The sequence below is a fragment of the Phycodurus eques genome, chromosome 14, assembly GCF_024500275.1.
Source record: "Phycodurus eques isolate BA_2022a chromosome 14, UOR_Pequ_1.1, whole genome shotgun sequence".
Taxonomy (NCBI): Eukaryota; Metazoa; Chordata; class Actinopteri; order Syngnathiformes; family Syngnathidae; genus Phycodurus; species Phycodurus eques.
In genome coordinates this window covers 14910812-14933674 of record NC_084538.1, presented here as the reverse complement: position 1 = coordinate 14933674, position 22863 = coordinate 14910812, and the positions used below count along the sequence as shown (strand labels likewise).

Below are 22863 nucleotides of genomic sequence, written 5' to 3'. Positions count from 1 at the left end.
GACAATATTACATTCCAAATTCAAGAAAAAGTTGGTTTGATAAAATATGGGACCTTTAAAGGAAAGAGGGAATATTACCTGTGCATTAAAAGTGTCAGCTGTGATCAGTTGTGATCCGCAGAACTGGATTTAGAGAGGGTCCAAGTCAAATTCTTACTATTGAACTACTGAAAACTGTGTGACAAAAATAAACGGAATACAATATTGCAGAGGATGGAATCAGCTTTTGTTATGAATGTGACATATCAAAGTCTAGACATGCCAGATTGATGTCCTGTAGTTTAAAGCAGCAGAGTGCACTCAGGCTCATTCTCCGCTTAAGTGAGAGAAAATTGAGCCTTTTGTTTTATATGCTGAGCTAAATAAGAAAAAGCATTGTAATCTGGTTGTTTCCAAACTTCTTGACCTTTTTAAAATCTTTTAAAGGCACCCCTTTGTGCACGAATGTAATTTGGCTTGGGTTTTAGTCCAGATGCAAAACGGAAAGGTCAAACAAAAATCACCGTGCCATAAATGCTATTTCAGGAGTGATAAGTTTTCTAATAGTGTTATCAAACAAATGATGCACAGTCAAATGATATTCAAGATCACATTACCACGCCTCAACCAGTGATGTCATAGGAAGAAACAGCTTTTACACCGCAGCCTTTTAAGGTGTCACTGCAAGTTAATTTTGATATTTTCCAAGTATTCAATCATAGATCAAATGGTGATAAAATGTTTTGTTTTGTTTTGTTGTGTCGGGTATAGGTTGAAGCACTAAAATATTTCGGCTTAAAAACCAAACTAACATGACATGCAACAAATGGCAACTTTAACTAGATCGAGGTGTGAGTTCAGCAGCTCTACCTGGTGTGTTGGCACCAGCAGGGGGGCCGCTGGCGGGGGAGATGGGCCCAGAGCCTGAACGCGACTGTTGGGACTGAGTGGAGCCTGCAGGTGAGCCCACAGGGGAGGGTGAAGGTCCGCTCCTCTGACTGTGAAGGTGTGGCGAGGCGTGAGGAGAGAAAGGAGACTGTCGCTGGGTACTGGCGCCTGCTTGCTCTCCTTGGTTACTACTGCTGTTGACAGCTGATCCCAGACCAGCCTCTGTCCCAGTGGGGAGGTCATCTATCGAGCCAGACAGATCCTGGAAAAGAGGACCAAAACATCAAATACTGTATAGGTGATGCAACCATTAAGAAAGTGAATGGCAGTGGATATATAGCCCAATTGACATCCTCCAATTGATTTTGCTACTGTATTGGTCTATCTATCCATCTATCCTACACCACTTATCCACATTAGGTTGCAACCAGGTTGTACACTCTGGACTGGTTGTCAGCCAATTGCAGGCAGTATACATACACACAAACAATCATTTGCACTCAAATTCATACTGATGGACAATTTTGAGTTTTTAATAAACCTAACATGCATGTTTTGTTTTATGTTTCTGTACGTGGGAGTGATCAATAATGGCAGAAACGCAAAAAAAAAAAAAAAAATGTCTCAATTTCTTTATGCCGCCTTGGTTTTATATGGGTAAATGTCTCCCACGCTGCATCGGCCACGCTTAAAGTCCTATTTTCAAAAGGTGATTCATGATTCAAAATTTTAGGCAGCTGCACTCCTGCCTCTGCTCACACCACCTCCACTTGTTCCTCTGTTGGCTTGTGCTGCTAAGCAACGCCGTGGCTCCAAAGGCCTCACTGGATAGCATTTGGACGCGCCGCCTGTGTGGCGTTTGCATGTTCTGCGTGGGTTTTCACCGGGTACTCCGGTTTCCTCCCACATCCCAAAAACATGCAGGGTAGGTTAACTGAAGACTCTAAATTGCCCGTAGGTGTGAACGTGAGTGGGAATGGTTGTTTGTTTATGTGCCCTGCGATAGACTGGCGACCAGTTCAGGGTGTGCCCCACGTCTCGCCCGAAGATAGCTGGGATAGGCTCCACCACGCCCGCGACCCTGGTGAGGATAGGCGGAATGGAAGCTGAATGAATGAATGAAATTCAGTCGGCCATGTCTTTCCTGTTATTGATCCAATTCTGTGAAAATGACATTAAATCGAGTAGAAAAAAAGGAACACCAAGAATGAAAGACGAGATGTTAAGTAGTTAATGTTAAAAACTTTATATTTGAATGTCATCCAAATAAACTGTGACGTATCCTGTGCACAAAATGGTCGAACCTATAAAAGTCCCTAAATTAGTGGACTCTTCAGTATGTACTGAACGATCCAATGAGATCGAGATCCAATCGTATTGTGGTTAGAGAATTGAACTGCATCAATCTGAGAGACACTTTTTGTGTTTGGTATTGTTGTACCTAATTATAACCAAAATTAAAGAAGACAGAGCATTACTGCTTCAATCTATTCCAGTCTTGGATATACCTCAGCTCTGCCTTTGATTGTGCAGATGCACCTTAAGTAATGTTGTGGCCGGTGACCGTGAGATAGTACAGGTTAAAAGGTCAGCAGTTCATTCTGTCCAGCGTTTGTCTACTTTGTCATCACATAGTTTGGGTCTCCAAATTTAGCATAGCTGAGTAAGAGTGTAGACATGACCCGCAGATAAAGCCACTTGAGTAAATTTGCTGCTGTGGTGAAAATGGATTGAAACAGGCTTTAAAAAAAAAAAAAAAAAAAAAAAAAAAAAAAATCACTTAATTTTACAGTTTTGCCTGCAGGTGAGCAAAGAGCACAGTGTAGCTTTGTGTCTATGTGTGTGTATTTGTGCTTAGTATGCCTTTATTTGAATCCAGGGAATTCCCATCAATACTGCTGAAGGAACACTCGTGTGTGGAAGGTGAGTATCAACAGAACAGCAAAAGTGATAGGATGTGAGAGAGGGCTAAATGTGATGAGATTGGATGGCTGCGCCCTAAACACGCACGCACAAACGCACACATGAAGCACACACACATTTTCAGAGGGGCAGATGAGCCTTTGTTGTTGTTGTTTTTAGTCATGTAGGTTCCTGTTAGCTGTTACAATATAGTAGTGTGCCTTTAACGGCATTTAAACCTTGCAGTCACCTCCCACTTTCTCCAGATAGGACCAATTTTTTTTCACCAAGAAAATGAGTACAGCCAGGATTTTAAAACAGTCACTTGACATCTATATTTTTGTTTTGATGGGAATAACATTTCTCTGTAAGTCCCACTTACACGATCTGACTGTACTGACATTTGCCGGCTTTTCAGTCACTATTCATGCTATCATTGAGCACGCTACGATAGTAATAAAACAAGCACTTTCGAATTACAGTAACTATTAATACAGTGTATACTGTATTGTACGGACGTACGTTCTGTTGACTTGCCCAGCGCTTCACACTTCTCATAACATTGTTATTAAATTGTGAATATTGGGTAGCCGTTACAAAGAAAAAAATACATTGACTCCTCTATAAGAATCACTTGTGGGAGGTTCAGACTGCACAGACTCCCTGGGATCAACATTAGACCACTGTAAGTGCATTGTATTGCTGTGATTCATCCCGAGGATTTGTTGTGTATTCATGCAGCTGTGTGATTTCCGTTTTAACAGAAGCGCCTGTCGCTCCACGGCTGCTTGTTTTGGTTAATGCGATCTCCACAGTGAAACACAAAGCTTTTGTTTCCCATCATGCCGCTGTGATGATGCCCACTCGCTCTGCCAGCCTGCCAGCCTGTCGTCTGGCGTTATCTACCCTCGCTCGACTGAACACGTGGGGCACCCGCTCGCCTCTTTTCCTGTCTCACCCTTGTTATCACTCCGTCCCAGCCAATCAGGTCAGCTGGTTGTCCGAGCAGAGCGAGCAGCATCCTAAGAAGACAAGGTTATTTTTCCAATGAGCAGCGCCCGCTTTAATGCTGTTTTACACACTGCAGGTTACCATGACAGCCAGTGTATCCATGGTGATGGCTTTTCCAAATACAGTTACCACAAGCTAGCGTGATACACAGCTAGGTTGTTAACCCACAGGCTAATCATGTGAATGGATGGGAATAATTGCATTTCGCCTAATTGAGTGCTGTTGCCAGCTTTTCCAGTGGCAATTTAGGGGTGGGAAAATGCGCATCAGTAATTTGTTGAGTTGCTCGTTTGGATTGTACACACACTTGAGCAGAGCTGTGTGGCCCAAGACCAAAAAAGTAGCAGCACTAATACAATAAAAGGGTGGTAAACTCTAACACCCTTTGACTATATAAATGTCCATTCCAACTACGGCCATTATATTAGTGAAATGCCACCATAAAAAAAATTACAATGCTTCTTTAGTTTAATATCTTTTCCAACCCACATCCTTCCTGTACTGTACCGTTCATTCTTGTCACGGCCACATAGTTTTGTGTCTACTGCAGTCACACAAGCCAGCCAGCTAGCTAACCATCCAGACAGACGTGGTTGCAGTATCCAAACGCCCGACAATCGGGAGTCCCGATCCAAAGTGGCCCAAATCCAATTTGTTTGGCTCTAGGCTGCAAATTGCTCTGTGTATTGAGTCTCCAAATAGCTGTCAACCTCTCCAGCTTGGCATCCTGTGCCGCTTAATTCACTCCTGGAGCATGTCATTGTCATAATAAGAAAAATATTGAGGGGATAATAACAAGTTACTTTGAGATGGCCACCGCCCACCTCGCACGCACGCACGCACGCACACACACACACACACACACACAGTGTGTAGCCTACATAATGGCCCAAGACTTCCATCGACACATTTCACACAACATTGGAGAGGCAGTTGTTTGTGACCTTTCACCTTGCTGGCATTGGCACCTGTCTACAATGCCTGTGTGTGCATATGAGTGTGTGCGTTTGTGACAGACACACAATGCGGCTGGGCTGTCACATGGAGACATGCTTGGCTGCTGAAGCAGCCAAGGGCGACAGATGAGACCTGTGTGTGTGTGTGTGTGTGCGTACTAGACTAAGTAATAGTGCCAAATAGTTCACTCACTCACTCGAAAAAACCTCATTAATAGTCACACAGGACAGTATAGACAAACAATAATTTAAACGCATGGACAACTTAGAGTCTCCAATTAACCTAACATGCATGCTTTTGTAATATGGGAATTACAGAATTCACGGAGAAAACCCACAGAGACTCCATATGCTGCCTCTCTGCCAAGCAGGTGTTCATAAATAATGTACATTGTCATGTTTCAGTACTACTTTACAACCCTTAATTATAGGCTACTTTGCTTTATTTGTGTGTAAAAGTGTAAGTGTAAAATAACCACCTTGAGTGTTGAGGTGCATATTGCCCGATCCACTGTATATTGTATATGTTTTAGGGTGCTAAAGACAAATATACAGTTTGGTCCATTTTCAATGGCAAGGTCAGTCTCCTGATCTTAACCCAATAGAGTATGTTTTGCAAAAAACAAAACAAAAGTGAAGGTAGCAAGGCCCACAATGAGGAGGTGGTGGTATATAAAAGAAAATTCATGGAATACCCCATCATTCTCCAAATACTTATGGATTCAACCATATGTACGTCAGTGTACGATTAGCATGCTCAGCATGTGTGTATACGGTATACACAGAAAAGAAAAGTGCATTACCTTCTAATACAGCTATTGAAGAAAACTTTTCCAGTCCTTATAAAGCTTCACCTCTGTGCACACAGAGGTGAGCTTTATTCTGTATTTTTCTCTTCTCTGGGTAAATATGATGATGTGAACTGTAATTAAGTCCAATCGCTACGGTTGGTAGGCCTGAGGGACAACTCTGCTCATTGCAGCAATGCACACATTTGTCGGCGCCGGACGCCGTGCTTTCCATCTTTACGGTGCTGTAGAGACTGAGGGGAAAGGCTATTACATAAAGATGTTTATCCATCCTCCCCCAAACCGTCGTCTGAGGTAAAATCCAAATAAAATGAATCCGAATGGACTTGTTTATGCGTGTGTTCATGAGTGTATATGTGTACAAGAAGATTTTTAATGCAACACCCCCTGTAGAGCACCAACTGAACTAGCCTTCACTAAGTGCTATTAAGTGGAACAAAAGAGAGCGAAGAAAAAAAGTAACTGGATGGCATTTTAACATCACTTCCACAATAGCTATAAATTTATGTTTTAATGCCAATTAGCTTTTTAGTTATCAAAACAATTGGAGATGATATGGGTAACTACAGATGCGTATTCAATTTGACCCAAAAAGCTTACTACATCCATCAATCAAATGTTATTATTGTATGCAACACAGTGGCAGGGGGTTATAACAAATTGTTAGTATTTATATATCTGCAACTATATCTATAGTTATATATCTATCTACATATTTATCTATACAGTCTCTCTCTCTCTCTCTCTCTCTCTCTCTCTCTCTCTCTCTCTCTCTCTCTCTCTCTCTCTCTCTCTATATATATATATATACATGCACACACACACACGTATATATATATATATATAAAATCTATATTTGAGTTACCTTTTTTACAGTAGCTCAAGGATATAGTCAAAATATTAGGAACACATCTTCATATGTCTTTTCGCTAAGAAATCTGGGAAAATTTCTGTTAGGCCTAAGGAGTTCCATAGGAATTAAGAATTAACGGACATGCTAACTGTTAATTTTGGTTAATATTTACAAATTGGAACACATCCATTCATTTTCTATAATGCTTATCAAGCTCTGGATTGCGGACCCCATCGGCCGATCTCGGAGGTATTCAGGTGAAGGGTGAACTACAGCCTTAATTGGTCGCCAGGGCCAATCACAAGGCAAATTTAGAGACGGAAACCTTCACATCATCGCTGAGTGGGAAGTAAACCCAAGCTGCCTTGCACGTAGATCAAGTGAATGAAAACCAATTGAAACACAATTAGATTTTTACATAAGCATATTGATCATTACTATTAACATTAATGAAAAGAATCAATCCCTTTTTCGACAAATCACTACTTTCCAGTTTATAGCTAACTATTTCATTTTTGTAAATTGTCATGGAAAGTTTCAAAATGTTTTAAACCCTTTTTATAGCACTGCAAACTACAAACACAATAAATATTATACCTTTCGGAATGTGTCAATCAAAACAGAACATTGTTAAGGTTCGAGACTGAGTAGGAGTACCGAGTTGGTGTGTATATGAAACCTTGATCATGGAGTGAAAGGAAGTACACTACAGTCACTAAAAATACAACAAAGTGAACACCTGCCGTCAGGTTAGCTGTAGACAGGCACGCATTACTGTAGAAGCCCAAATATTCAGAGATTCTTACATACAACCCAGTGATGTTGTCTCGTAGCGGGACTGTGGGAAACAAGAGGGAGATTCTAGTACTGTGGAGAAATCCCACAAGTACTTTGCTATTAGTTTGCTCAAAAACAAAAAAACACCTTAAAATGCTGGTAAAGGCGTTTTCTATTATGTACACTATGTGACAGTTTAATTACATGAGTTTTTTTTTTTTACATTTTCCCCTCTCTATGTTTGTGAGCTATAGAACAATATTAAACTCTTACTTCATAGAGCATCTTAAAAGTAAAAAAAAAAAAGTGCACTTTTGTTTTCTTTTCTGTCTGACAAAGTCCAAACAATCTCTGAACAATACAAAACCATCTTCATTGGAAAAGCAAGCCACAATTGAAATTGCAAGGGGTTGAAACATTTGTGCGGACTCAGGATTTGCAGGGACCGAGATAATCTGTTTATAATAGGAACAGTAACTCCTTTGCACAAGCCGTTATTGTTTGTTGGAAGATAGCGGCCTCGCAGAGTGGTAAGTGTCAGGGCACTTAAGCCTCTTGTAAAGCGGTGATACAGGTTGGGCTACTTTGAAAGGAGCATTACAGTGAAGCTTGCACCGACACTCATTTCTGGTGCTGCTTGTATCCAAACCAGAGGGATTAGTGTTGAGTTATTCTGATTCTTCCTGATAATATGCCAAGCAACTAGTAGCAGGAGTTCTTAGCCAATGGACCACGCCAAACCACCAACTGTTCACACTGACATCATACAGTATGCAGTATGTTCAGCTTGGATGTGCTAATTTAACTTTTCTATCATTTAAATCTGCACACTTTCTAAATAATGTATTCTCATTGGTCACAGATGCTTCTCATGTCCCTTTTTTTTGTACGTTTCGCTGTACTTTTTTAAATGGAATTCCAGCATACACTGTAGCCACCGGCCACCCACTCCACGCCTCCCCACTCACCCGAGAGAACGAAAGAAACGATGCAACATCAAATGTGTGAGAAAGGGATGGAAGGAAAGGAGAAACAAATTAAGAAATAAAGCGCCCAAATTTCTCATTTCTAATTCAGCTGCTCGTTCAGCTTAACCTCTCTCTTCTCAGCAATTAACACACACGCCACATCCTTCACACCGCATACAGCTGAGGCTAAATAATGCAAGGGGCATCCAGCACCCGCATCCTTTATCATCCCAAATGACACCCATTTGCATATCTCCCCAGTCAATTAGAGTGCAGCGGAATAATCAGCCCATAATTGGGGGAGAGTGTCGGTAATCACCCACCCTGGCACACCAACAGGGAGGGCCATTGGAGGAGTGGGGGGGAGAGTTTGGATGTTTTGGCATGTGTGTGTGTGTGTGTGTGTGTGTGTGTATGACAGTCCAGCTGACTGCAGTCTCCACTTCAAACTAATACATTTAAACAAGCGAACTAACTTCTCCCCTCTTCTTATGTATGTGCTCCTCCTCTTTTGGGCCGTTTTTTTTTTGTTTTTTTTACAGCTGCTCCTATTTCCCTACGACAGTATTCCTATTCTGTTCAAAAGGTCAGTGACTGTCACCGTTCACTCTGTATGACATTATCAATGTTCTCAATTCAAAATAAAAAATACATGAAAACATGAAAAATGACATTCACTTCAAAGTTGGAATTTAGAAAAATGAGATTGCCAGAAATAATATCGATATTGAAAGCCAAAAGTCACAACAACAACTAGTGTACAACAACTTGTACAAGATTAGGATGTAAGCATTTTGGAAGTATCGTCTAAGATGCAATTTTGCAGTTTCCTGTTTATTCAGATTAATTATTTATGAAATTTATTTATTAAATAGACATTCATTCCTATTGATCCTGAAAGATTTCCATTCATTCCATTCCCATAGAAATTGAAGATAAACTAAGCGCAGCTATACCTCTGCATCCCTGCAACTTTGTACCTTTGGAGCAGGAATTGCTCTGAGGTACAGCACTTTTTGTTACTGATTGGACTCAACTTTACATTAAGCTGTGAGAGGGTTTAGCCCGCAGTTTCTACAATTGCACTAAACTATTGTCGTTTAGTGCACCAGCACACCGGTATTGACAAGATAAGTCTTGTCACTCATTAGGCTACTTTTCTGAGTGGGGCCATGCTCTTAAAAGGCAATTAATAGATAACACATAATTGATAATTGACTGCTAACTTTCCTCATGTCTGAATAAAGAAAATTCTTTGAAAGTCTAAAGCTATACAAAACCATTAGTCTTAAATACACAACAAAGGGGGGGGAATAGGGATAGTCAAGGAATACAAGAAAAGCTGCAGACACACAAGGGAGAAAATCCACCCACTAGTCTCTTTTAGAAGCAGACTATCAAAGTTGTTTTATGAGAAGTTTGGCAGGCAGCTTTGAAGCACAGTTTCTGCGCAGGCTTCGGATTTCGTGCTCAGAGGAGAGTGACCATTTTTTTGTGAGACAACATTTGCTTTAAATACACTCTAACTCCCCGTTCTTCAGAGGCTTTGGTAGTGTCCGCTGAACATGGCCAATGAAAGGATCAATTGAGAAAAGGACGTGTGTGTGTGTGAGGTGTGTTCAAGTCTGTAAAGAAAAAAACACTGCAAGCTTAGTTCCTATCTGCAGGGCCATGCTATTTTTGTTTTCAGAGCTGCTTTTTGTGTTTAACCAATCCTCTTCAATGCCCACCGTTACACATGCCAGCCTCTTCTCCTTAAGTGGCTATTTTTCAATCTCAAATGTAGCTTGGTGAAATGGTGGCAAGGCAGTCAAGGATAGCAAAAGAGGTGATAGATTTGATGTGATTTAACCTCTAAACAGTATTTTTGAAGATCACGGGCACAAACTCTGGATAAGATGTTTGCATGTTACAATTTATCTTAGATACAAATTAAAATGGTGAGTCTAACTGTTTCAAATTGTGATTATCGGTGTTGCCGTATTTTGTGTCTCTGAGACTAGCAGTTGTCTAACTTGCTCTGAAGAGGTCGGCCCTTTAGCATTCTGTGATACAACATAAGTGATAGCATCGGCAGCAAACAGGATGAAGTGAGTTGTCACTGATATGCTCCCACCATGCTCCAAAATCTTTATGGTGGTCTAACAGCATGTAAACAGACGAGAACGCTGACTTATGGGATACGTCTTTGGTTTAGCATCCTTGCTGTTAATAATCTCGTACAGGCTCAATATTTGCTGCCTTGTCCAGCTTCTTTTCACTGCGTGAACGAGGTTAATGTGTACAAGACAAAAAAGTCGTGGTTTGAAATTTGCTGGTGTGTTGTTGCCTGCAACATTAACCAGATCATTACTAAACTTTTTTTTAAAAATGCCAGTTTAGTATTCATTTATGCAGCTTGATTGGGTTATCACAAAGCCATCAATTGATTTGGACCAGAGATTGTCAATTTTAGGTGTGAAAGTACATACATTTTGTGGGGTTTTGGATGGAAGAAAATTTATTTTGGTTGCTGCTGTTTACAATTTCAAATGTGCAAAAGGTGCCTACAGTATCTGATGTATTTATTTATTGAATTCAAAATGAAACTTGACAGGTATCTGACATTTTTGGGTTCTTTCAGCAATGGTGTGGTAATACTGATAACTGATCATTTTGGTCACTTTATTTGTGATATGAAGTTTTCACGCAGTTTCATCTGTATACAAAACACACAGAAAATGCCACAAGAAAACATGAGCATAGCACCATCTTTAAACATCTCCCACTGCCTGTAGAGGGAGGACATTGATTTCCTTTTTAAGGGGTGCCGTTCTGTTTAATCCCTCATTCCATAACTCTCTGGGGATCTGCGGCATTTCTTGTCAGCCAGCCAAACTCTTGCTGCAGATGCGTATGTATCACTGTCAAAATGACTGATCAGAAGGAGGGAGACAGGGAGGGAGCCGAGGCAAGGGAATGGGCGGAGTCGGTCTGACTGGAGCGATGCTAAACTCCCGCAACTGCCCCCATTGGACATGCCTGTCAGCTTGTCTGCCTCGGCAATCCATCAGCTCCCGCCGCTGATCAATAATGTGATCGGTGGAATTCTGAAACTCCCTCGTAGAGATCTGTGCATGCTGTAAAAAATGCAAATTAACAACTGAATGTGACCTTCAGCTGGCATAAAGGTGAAACCACCGACTTTCTGCACGCATATTTTGTCTTCATTCTTTTGATATACAGTATGTGGCGTTGCACATGGGACAAACTGCAATTATAGAGCAGGAAAGTCCATTGCATCACCCATAACACCTGTGAGGTGGGATGGATTATCTCGACAAAGGAGAAATGCTCAATAACACAGATTTAGACAGATTTGTGATCAATATTTGAGGGAAATGGCCTTTTGTGTGTGGAGAAAAGGTTCCAGATCTTGGAGTCCAGCTCATGAAAAATGGGAGCAGAAACAAAAGTGTTGCGTTTATATTTTTGTTCAGTTTGTATTGTCAATAAATGTGCAAATTCACGCTCACCCTCAGTTTTTTTCCTGGATCCCCGTATTTCATTTTTTAAAGCCTGATGGTATTTTATGCTAAATTATATTCACAAAAGTAACCATTCATTAAAAAATATTTGTATAACCCCAAATGTTTTTGAATGTCTACTAATAGCAAGTGACTACAATTTAAGAACAAGCTCTATGATTAATTGTTGTTTGAGTAGTCGTACTAACAATGGAAACGTTATATATATTTTATGCCTTTACTTCTAATTGTAGCCATCACACTATCTTTTGATCAAAGTCCTAACATAAAATGGAATGCACTCATAAGTAAAAAGAAGCATATTGTACATACAATTGCTATCCTGATTTCACAATAAAACAAAAATCATAATTTTAAGGTCATTAAAAAAAAAAGCGTTTATTTGAATTGCATTTTAACGGACGTATAAAACACCAGATTTTGCACATTGCAAATTTCCATCGATTGTCTCACACAGGAAATATCATGCTGATATTCCAACTGAACATTAGACAGTTATGGGGTCATCCGTCCATCCATTTTCAACAACTGGTTAGGGTCGTGGGGCGCTGGAGCCTATCCCAGCTGGCTTTGGGCGAAAGGCGGACTACACTCTGAACTGGTCGCCAGTCAGTCGCAGGGCACATATAGGGACAACCATTCACAGTCACATTTACACTGTCACTGAGTGGGAACTGAACCCACGCTGCCCGCACCAAAGTCAGAAGAGTGTACAAATAAAACATACACACACACACACACACACACACACACACACACACGCATGCACGTACAGCTGTCCCAATACAGCACTGGCGTCATTGCACAGTTGCGAGTGTTCAAACTAACTTTTAAATGGTGAAAACAAATTAGGCTCACCATCAAAGAGACTTTTCAAAAAGCCATTTCTCTATTCCAGTTCAAACAGAAGCCTGCTTGGTAAACAGGCATGGGGAATTCACTGCGTAAGTTGGAGACACAAACAGTTTGAGGTTCACCACAACAAAGACGGAGGAGAGGCAGTGGAGGGCTGCAATTCATCACACATTCAACAAAGTAAATGTTACTCTGTCCATGAGTCAGGAAACAAAACAAAAAATAATGATTAATTGGAAAAACTGCCCCCCACCCCTATTCAATTGTTTTTTCCCCATCCTTCCAATCCTTTGCTCCTCAGTGTCACTGAGTGCCCTTGTCCCCCCTCCCCGCATTCATTAAAATGATTCTCTTAGTTATTACGACCTCCAACTTAAATTAAAAGACAGATGGAGCTGCAAGAGGAAAAAAGAAGTGGGTGAGGGGAAAAAACCTCTAGGTCTTAAACAGCTTGTGAGATTTATTTATTTATTTAAATAATAACCCCCCCCCCCCCCCCCTCCAAAAAAAAAAGAAAGATACTCAGACAATGGCCTTGCTCCACACAGCACCTCCAGCACAATCTCATTTGTCTGGAATTTAGCTGAAGATAGAAATATAAATAAAAACTTTGGGAAGTGGCAGACATGAGCCCGCCCTCTCCAATGAGCCGTCATTAGTTATGCATGAGATAAACCGCTGACATAAAGTCACATGGCGCGCTGAGCATTGTGGGTAAGGCGGGAGGAATCCATCTCCTATGCCAGACTATTGACAGCCCCGGCTCTCCCTCGACTGTCTCCGGGTTTTTGCAATTACAGTCAAACAGTAGCATGCAGGCCTTTAAGCACTGACTGACAGCTTGGATTAACCGAGATATGGGGACGGTGTGTGTGTTTGTGTGTTGTGTGGATGTGTGCGCGGGCACGTCTGCTTGTCTGTCAGGCTGTCCATCTACATGTGTATCGCTTTGCATGTGCAGCATGTTGCAGCGTCACTTTGGATGTGTGCCTCTGCCTGTCTAACAGTTAATTTTGTGTGTGTGCGTGCAGAGCATGTTTCTGTGTAACTGCTTGCTGTAGGTTAGGGTGTTTGAATGGCAGGAAAGATGTACTGTATGTTTATGAATTACAATGCAATTAGAAATCTGTGTGTGGATCATTCGATTGCGTTAGCTAGATTTGGGAAATGTATCATCAACTTATTATTTTGTGTATTAATGATTGAAGAGAGATTTTGATGTACACCTGCACAATCTCAAGAGCTGTATTTAAAAAAAACAACAACAACTTTAAAACTAGAATGCAAACCTCTACGAAGGCTTGTTAAATAAAAGGGGGAGTTGTGGTTAGTTTGGATTTTATTTTCCATCTATTTGTTAGTTAGAAAACTACTTCCTGGTTGATGGGGGATGAGAAGAGAAGATATGAATGAGGAGACAACGCTATTTTGATTTTGGTTTGGATTGTACCATTCACATCATACAAACTAGCCAATGACTATCAGAGTATATCTTCTTGCTTTGTGCAAATCATGTTTGGCGAAAATAACAATGTGCAATATTGATTGACACTCAGAATCACTTCTTAAAGTACAACTACAATAAACAAACACCGTTAGTATCAATCAAAAGTGTTCAGTTTTGTGGGTCTAACGTAATTTGTACAGCTGTTAAGATGTGTTCTGTCATATTGTTGGTTGCACATTACAACAAAATGGCACACTTCTGCACAAAGTCTCATGTGACAAGACATTTTCAAATTTAAGATTGAAATCTGAATCTCATACACACACGGCAGCATGAAGCAGTAAAGTGAGATGCCAAAAAATTCCCCCAGAAGGTAGCGTACAAAGTGTTGATGAACAAAAACATGCCAGTCAGTTTTGTCCAAATGAATTTGAGTTGCTCTGCTGTGTGCTGCGTGGGATTGTTTCTTTAACACTCCCTCTGCGAGAGCCCGACATCATCCATCAGAGATGACAAACATGACGTGACAACTCCTTCGCTTGGGAGGGTGCACACAAGGAGTTACGTGCGAGAGAATGAATCGAGACTAGATACAGATTTAAAATTCCTTTTCTGTCCCAGTAATTGACATTTGCAGGCTAACACATGCCCAAAAAATAACTGAAAATGAAACGTTCTTATGAGGGAGTTCTTCTTATTATTACATTTGGTTCGAATCTAATTCAACTGACAGCAACCTTGGGCTCAAAGAGGGAGCATTTTAATTGCAATAAAAGGGGATCTTTCAAATGCTCCTTTTTAACGTAACATTTGGAAACCCTCTGATAAGGAGACGGGAACTGCTGCAAATCAGAGCTGCAACATCAAATAGCATCATCTTAATTAAATCTTCGACTAAGTATGTAAACCACATACACACGCACACATACACTGATGTATCACTCATATCAGTATCATAGTCGTTTGCATATTCACAGTGCGACTGGAGATGGAAAGTCATCATGGATGCCCTCTCCCTATCCCAGACATGATGAAGGGAACACCAGCTAACCAAGCAGAACGTCCTCGCAGAGGTCTCGACTCAGTGAATGTGTGTGTACGTGTGTGTGTGTGATATAAACCCAGAGAAAGGAGAGGTGACAGCGGCGTGTGCTTGATCTAATAAAAGAGGAAAGATGAAGCGGCATCTGATGGCGAGGCATGAGGCTCAAAAGGCAACAACTTTTGCTAAAACACACACGCTTCACTGGCACATAAAACACACTCGCGCTCTTCTGTGTGATCGACACTTTCACAGTGTCAAAGCTGAGGTGTTGGGATATAAAAAGCTGTGCTGATATGATTTAATGGGCAAGTCTTATTATAAAACTGTCGCTGGGCCCAGTGTAATCTGGCTAACGCTGCAGGGCACAGCACTGCCAAACACACACACACACACACACACATGTACACTGTACAATACTCCCCAGCAGATACTATTGCTATGTGCTACATTGCAATTATAAGATAGAGCTGTTTGCCACAGCGATACGCTGCCTATAAGACTGTCATTAGAGGGAGGGAGTGATTTATGGCTGTGAGGCATGAGAAATAAAGACAGATTATTTTTATTCATGTGTCTTCAGAGGCCAACTTCATTTCTGTTGTTATTTTTACACCAACTCAAAGAGGAATCACGTTGTGTGCAAAACACACAAAACAGTACATGGGCTTTGTGGTATTTCTATTGGACCGCACACTCCAAAACCTATATGGCATTGAATTTGAATATGCAGTGAATAAAATAAGATCTCGCCGTCCAGTTTTGAAGGGGGACTAAATGGCTATTAATTATAAATAGCAGAGCAGCTGTCTTAAAATATACGACATACCTACGAGGGTATTAGACATTGCGCTGTTATTGCCTCTCCTGCCACTTTTAATATCGGCACCATGACTGCAATCACAGGTCTAATAATGGCTTCTCATTATGCGGTGTGTGTGTATGTGTAGGGAAGGCGGGGGGTCTTCAATCTCTGCGCTCAAAAGCCACCGATGACTCCCTGTTAAAAGTTAATTTGATTTCAGACATTTACGGAATGAGGCTGAAAATTTAAGCTCTCGGGGTGCACCTATTGGTGAGCTCTGATAATTGAGATATTTGATCTTGATATTTGATTCTATGTCAGCAATTCCTTATGCGAATCCAAGTGAGCAGATCGCAAGAAAAAAAAAAAAACGTGATGTGAGGTGACAATGAGATGAAAGTGTTCTGCTGCTGCGATGCAGGTTCGGATGCAGTACAGGGTCATTGTTCCCGAGCTGTAATATGTAAAACCATCAGAAGATGGCGCTGTCCTTGCTGTGAGCAGGGCAGGGCATGTGATCCAAGTAGAGAGAGAGAGAGGAGCCAGGCCACATTGCCTGCACAATATTACAAAAGACTATCAAGGTAGGAAAATTCTGCTAATATGGATTTCCTTCATTTTTTCAATACAGTCCGGAAAATATTTTCGTTGGGGTCGTGGAAAATGCACGTTAATACCTTGAATTTATTGTTTAAATGAACAATTTTAGAAATGTATTACAAATAGAGCCTAAATGTTGGGAACTCACTCGTGAGAAGATCTGAAATGTTAAACCTTTGATTTGATGACAGATGTTCCAGTGATTGTATTTCCATTATTTTAGGTGGTACCCTGATTGCCTCTCTGCTTCCTTTCCCAAAACCTGAAGCATCATCTTCTATCTGTTGGCACTTCCTGTCAGCACTAGCTTGCTTTCTTCTCAGAGTTTTTAGAGCTCGAGGAAGGTCTCTACCTGACTTTAGAACTTCCTCTGTCACATACACATTTTCCAGTTCCCCCCTTCCCCCTCCCCATGAGCCTTCAACCTCCCTTTTACCCTCTCTCTCTCTCTCTCTCTCTCCTCCTTCATGGCCTCTGTCTTAATTTCACAAGGGAATCATTTGACAGATATTGCCCTTGAAGAGGCAGCCAGTGCCTAGCCACTGAGAGCAAGGAGGAGGGGGGTATCTGCGGAGTGATAGAGGAAGAGAAGTGACAGAGAGCGAGAGAATGAACAGGGGGGAGGAGGTGAAAGAGGAGGAGGGGGGGAGTGGGTAAAAAGTTATTAAGTGGATGTGAAAATGCAGCGCAGCCAAAAAGGTTAAGTCTGGAATAGGAAATTAAAACTTGCATCGCTTTTGGCTTTAAATAGATTTGGTTTCATTACGGGCGCCAGGGCCAGTTAGAGTCAAATCCCTCTGGAGAGAGAAGAAAGCGAGAGAGGGAGGAAGGAGAGAGGGTGACATGGGAACGGAAGAGGGCGACGGAAGACGGAACAATATGATAACGGAAGGAGGCCGGCGATTATGCAGTTCACATTCATTTTCAATCTCAGCCTGTTTTTCCCCAAACCCCCGTCCGCAAGCCAGTGAATACCAATTCCACACATCCATTTAATGCTTGGACTACAAGTGAAAGTCAAGACCGCTGCCTCGCGTGCATACAAAGAATGCCGGCAGCGTTGACTAACAGGTGCGAGGCGATGTTGCGCTATCGCTCTGTTCTTATTTGCGCTGACATTTCACGAGTCTGCGGTGTGTTAATTTTCTCACCCTGGAATGAATGTAAGCTGTACAGAGCCGCACGGGAAAATGATGAAATGCGTAGCCTGAGCCGAGAGACTCGCGAAACAACCAACTCATATACATGAAATATATGTGAAGGACAAAAACTTTTTCCTATTCTTATACTTCAATTGGCTTCAGTGGTTTTGTTGCGAGGGAAACTTCTCATCATTCACACTCTCGCCATTACAGACTGACCGTCACACAGCTCTGTTTATTTCCTTTGTGGTCTCGCAGGGAAAGGAGGCAAAAAAAAAAAAAAGAAAGAGCGCTCAAAAAGGGAAAACATGAAGAAGTCAGTGGAATAGACAGAAGGAAGGGGAGAGTGGGCGAATTAAAGAATTAGAGATGGATAGATGTGCCAAGGAAAAAAAGGAAGCAGATGGAAAAGTGGGACAAGTGTGTTCAACTGTTCATGAGATCATCTCAGTTGCTACCACTCGCCATGCCAAGAAAAAAGAAATGTGGCAGGCCTCACAGTCCATTGTTAAACCCAAACGACGACAGGTACAAGGAGGTGTTGGAATGTCAAGACCGGAAATAGAAGGCTTTTGAAATTCCAGGCCATTAACCCCCTCCAAAAAAAAAAAGTTCAGTTCCCACTCAGTGACGGTGTGAGTAATTGTCTGCCCCTGTATATCATTGGCATTGGGATGAAACATTTGGTCAATTTCAAATCGATACTATTGGTCAGCCCTCACGTGTGTATGTTATTTTTACAAATATTTCTAATGTAAAGTGTTGAAAATGGCTTGCTCTATTTGACAACAAACATTACCCCTGATGCCTGGGATTGACTGGCAAACATTCCAGTCTGGAGTCCGCCTTTCGCCAGAATTCAATTCCAGCTCCCTGCGACTCTGAACAGGATAAGCGGTATGGAAAACGGATGGATAAATGTACTTCATCTTGTCATGTGCTTCTTGTCTTAACTCCACTTGTTGAGGCTACACGTGCTTCTTTTGGAAAAAGTGTTGAAAAAAGGACAAAGCAAGCCAAAGAAAAAGCAAAACACATGCCGAGAGTAATTCCTTTGACGGTCCGATCTGAGGTTTCATGTAATAAACTGCGATTTCACGTGATGTAATGCATACCTCAGGTTTGACCAAAAAAATGTAATGTTTTCTGAAAATGACATCATCAGGGCCATTCAGCTTTAGATGTTCAACTGTATACACAACCTATGTTAGCCAACAGGCATGACTTGGAGAGTAAGGCAGAAGAATGGAGTGGGAAAGTTAGAATTAAAGAGTCAGAGGGCATTTTATTTCCTCCCATTGGCCTCCTTCCTCTTGAAAATCAACAGACAGCTGAGAGAAAAAGATGTTTGCACATAAGATGCTGTCAGTGATGAAGCGCCAAATTCCATGTATGACACTTTAGATAATGGGTGAGTGTATGTTGGAAAAATTCAAGACCCAACAGTTAAAAGCAATCGTACACCCCCACACCCTCAAGTCCCCAGTTTGTCTGATGAGACCATTAAAAAAAAAAAAGAAAGCCGAGTTCCCACCACTGTCGCCTTAATAAGAAAAGCAATTTGTTATTCATCCTCTCCAAAGAATAGGCGGTAAATACTTGATGAGAGCTATGCATGCAAGGCTAGCGACAGGAACACACCGTACAAAACAGAAAGACACACCTTATTGTTTCAGTGTAGAAAATGAAGCATTCATTACACACCAACGAATGTGGCTAACACAAAATTAAGGATAGATTAAACCTGCGTGTTTGGCACACCTTTTTTTCCATCTCCATGTTGGACTGTGTGAGGGGGTAATTCCTCTTCCTCCATGTCTTCCAGGTTGTGAGGCATCTGCGTATACAGTATGTCTGTGGCTTACTGCTGGGTTGTGAGATGTGTTGGCTCCTTGTACCAGAAAATACTTCACGTCTCTCTTGAAGCGAAGGAGAGAGCAGTCTAATACTTTGTTGCACAAGGCTTGAGCAGACAGTTTAGAACTTTTTTAGGGCCACCCAAGCAGAAACCAAAAGCAGTCCAAGCAAGTTATTCTCCAGCTTCACAATAAAAATAAAGACACATCTCTTAATCAATTACACATTAAGTTACCCCTTAGTTCCACTGTAAAATTCTTCTGCTACAACAAGAGATTTTTTACAATTTTACACTTCCACCTTCGTGGAAAAGTTTGGAAAAAGCCCATTGCTGTTCCAGCATGACTGTGTCGTATAGTTCACAAAGCAAGGCCCTTAAAGGCATGCGTGGATGAGTTTGGACTTGCCTTGGTTTAGCAGAATTCCACAGTATGTAAGCTAGCGAGTTGATAATTCACAAATTTTATGAGTTCCAGGGTCTGCAACATTTGACATGATATAATCTTTGAAGATTAGACACCCGGATGCTAATGTTTCTACAATGAACTACGGCCATGCATTGGACAGAACCAACCTACAGCTTAGTTTTGGAACTTAACAACATCACAGTGACTACTGAATCTGGTGATAAATTGTTAAAGTTCTGTTTTTTTTTGGGGGGGGGGGTAAAAAGTCTATTGAGTAGACCATATATGTACTTTAAAGGACTAACTTCACTCGACCTGGATTTTCACACTGTGTTCTACGTTGTGGGACCCGACAAAGTGATAAAACACTAATAGTATTTTTAGTGCACGTATTAGGATTAGCGCTCGAAACACTCACCAGGGCTCCACTCAGCCTGGAACAGACTTCCAATTAGATCATGTGCAATCAAGTAGGCTACTTGTGATCTATATACAGTGGGTACGGAAAGTATACAGACCCCCTTAAAATTTTCACTCTTTGTTATATTGCAGCCATTTGCTCAAATCATTTAAGTTCGTTTTCCCCCGCATTAATGTACAATAAAAAAGAATTATTGAAATTTTTGCAGATTTATTAAAAAAGAAAAACTGAATATCTTTGCTGTAACTCTGGTGCTGTCCATTTCTTCTGATCATCCTTGCGATGGTTCTAAACCTTCATTGGAGTCCAGCTGTGTTTGATTATACTGATTGGACTTGATTAGGAAAGTCACACCTGTCTATATAAGACCTTAAAGCTCACAGTGCGTGTCAGAGCAAATGAGAATCATGAGGTCAAAGGAACTGCCGGAAGAGCTCAGAGACAGAATTGTGGCAAGGCACAGATCTGGCCAAGGTTACAAAAAAAGATTCTGCTGCACTTAAGGTTCCTAAGAGCATAGTGGCCTCCATAATCCTGAAATGGAAGACGTTTGGGACGACCAGAACCCCTCCCAGAAATGGCCGTCTGGCCAAACTGAGCAATTGGGGGACAAGAGCCTTGGTGAGAGAGGTAAAGAACAACCCAAAGATAACTGTGGCTGAGCTCCAGAGATTCAGTCGGGAGATGGGAGAAAGTTCTAGAAAGTCAATCATCACTGCAGTCCTCCACCAGTCGGGGCTTTTTGGCAGAGTGGCCCAACGGAAGCCTCTCCTCAGTGCAAGACACATGAAAGCCTGCATGTAGTTTGCTAATAAACATCTGAAGGACTACAAGATGGTAAAAAATAAGATTCTATGGTCTGATGAGACCAAGATAGAACTTTTTGGCCTCAATTCTAAGCTGTATGTGTGGAGAAAAGCAGGCACTGCTCATCACCTGTCCAATAAAGTCCCAACAGTGAAGCATGGTGGTGGCAGCATCTTGCTGTGGGGGTGTTTTTCAGCTGCAGGGACAGGGAGACTGGTTGCAATCAAAGGAAATATGAATGCGGACAAGGACAGGGATATCCTGGACGAAAACCTTCTCCAGAGTGCTCAAAACCTCAGACTGTGCCGAAGGTTCACCTTCCAACAAAACAATGACTCTAAGCACACAGCTAAAATAACGAAGGAGTGGCTTCAGAACAACTCCATGACTGTTCTTGAATGGCCCAGCCAGGGCCATGACTTAAACCTATTTGAGCATCTCTGGAGAGACCTGAAAATGGCTGTCCACCAATGTTCACCATCCAACCTGACAAAACTGGAGAGGATCTGCAAGGTGGAATGGCAGAGGATCGCCAAATCCAGGTGTGAAAAACCTGTTGCATTATTCCCAAAAAGACTCATGGCTCCATTAGCTCAAAAGAGGGAAAAATGTAAGGGGGTCTTAATATTTTAAATACCTACTGTATATAGATTTTGCCCTGAAAAACAATGTTTTGTTTTGATCTCAAATATAAGAAAACTACTTTACACATGACCTTATGTATGAATACACATGACAGGAATAATTAAATAAAAACTAGGACGGTCTGGCTTCTCAAATGAGAATTCTGAGCAAGGAATGCCTTTCTAAAGTTCAAATAAAATGTTTCAAAGTAATGTAACCACAATATTTGCCCTTCTGCACTAGGACAATGTGTATCCCTCAGCATTATTTGGATACACACTTGCACACACACATCCTGTACTTAGTCAGTACTTCGCTCTTCTTTTGGCATCAAGATGAAGGCTGAAGACAAATTTCCCATTTAGGTCTAAAATATGACTTTTACCCCCCATGAGGAAGGACAGCAGTGTAGCAAGGATAGTGCACCAAGATAAAAATACAACAAAGAATGTGTGTGTGTGTGTGTGTGTGTACATGTGTGTGTGCACATGTATGTGTGTGTGTGCGCGCGTGTGTGTGTGTGTGTGCGTGCGTGTGTGTGTCTGAGAGAGAGCGAAAGAGCAAGAGCACAGAGTAAAAATGGTAAGATGTGATGGGCTGGCTGCCATTCAAGGCCTACTTTGTAGCCAGAGAGCCGTGCTTGTGCGCGTGCTTCTGTATCTGCACTGCCCTGTGTGTGTCTCTGTGTGCGTGCCTGTGTGTGCGCACACGCACTTATACACTCCTCACGGCCAAATGGAGAGATCCAGCACTTCAGCAATGACAAGTAGGTAAACAAAATCATCCATGCAGGAACAAAAGAGACAGCGATTGAGCACTAAAGTCGGAAGATGAGGAAACGAGCAGAAAGGTGGAGGGGAGGAGGCGGAAGGAAGGGAAGGAGGGATGGAAATAGACCTCTTCCTTGCTTCAACCCCAAATTGCATTACAAATGCCTATAGAGTTAGCAGCAGCATTATAAGAAATAACCTCATGTATCGGTACGACCACAACCTGCCTGCATGGATGCCATTGTTTACCACTCATGCCACCATCAGGCCTAGCACGAGCACAGTTACTAATCCAGGCACTCCAACTAAATCACTCCATAGTAAGTAGTTTGTGTTCATGAATACTGACACAGGCAGGTGCATGTGGTGTTAATGCACATTTACCAGTGTGGATGCTTTGCTGGATGTGTGCGTGG

The 22863-nt window shown here is 41.6% G+C and overlaps 1 protein-coding gene across 2 annotated transcripts in view; it reads right to left on the bottom strand.

Annotated features, from left to right (window-relative positions):
* The window catches only part of arid1b (AT-rich interactive domain 1B), a 200337-nt gene that overhangs the window by 72405 nt on the left and 105069 nt on the right, over positions 1–22863 (bottom strand). For both annotated transcript variants that reach the window (XM_061696435.1, XM_061696436.1), the window contains exon 5: positions 850–1129. In XM_061696435.1, the coding sequence (XP_061552419.1) occupies positions 850–1129 (280 nt within the window). The remainder of the gene's footprint in view (positions 1–849; positions 1130–22863) is intronic.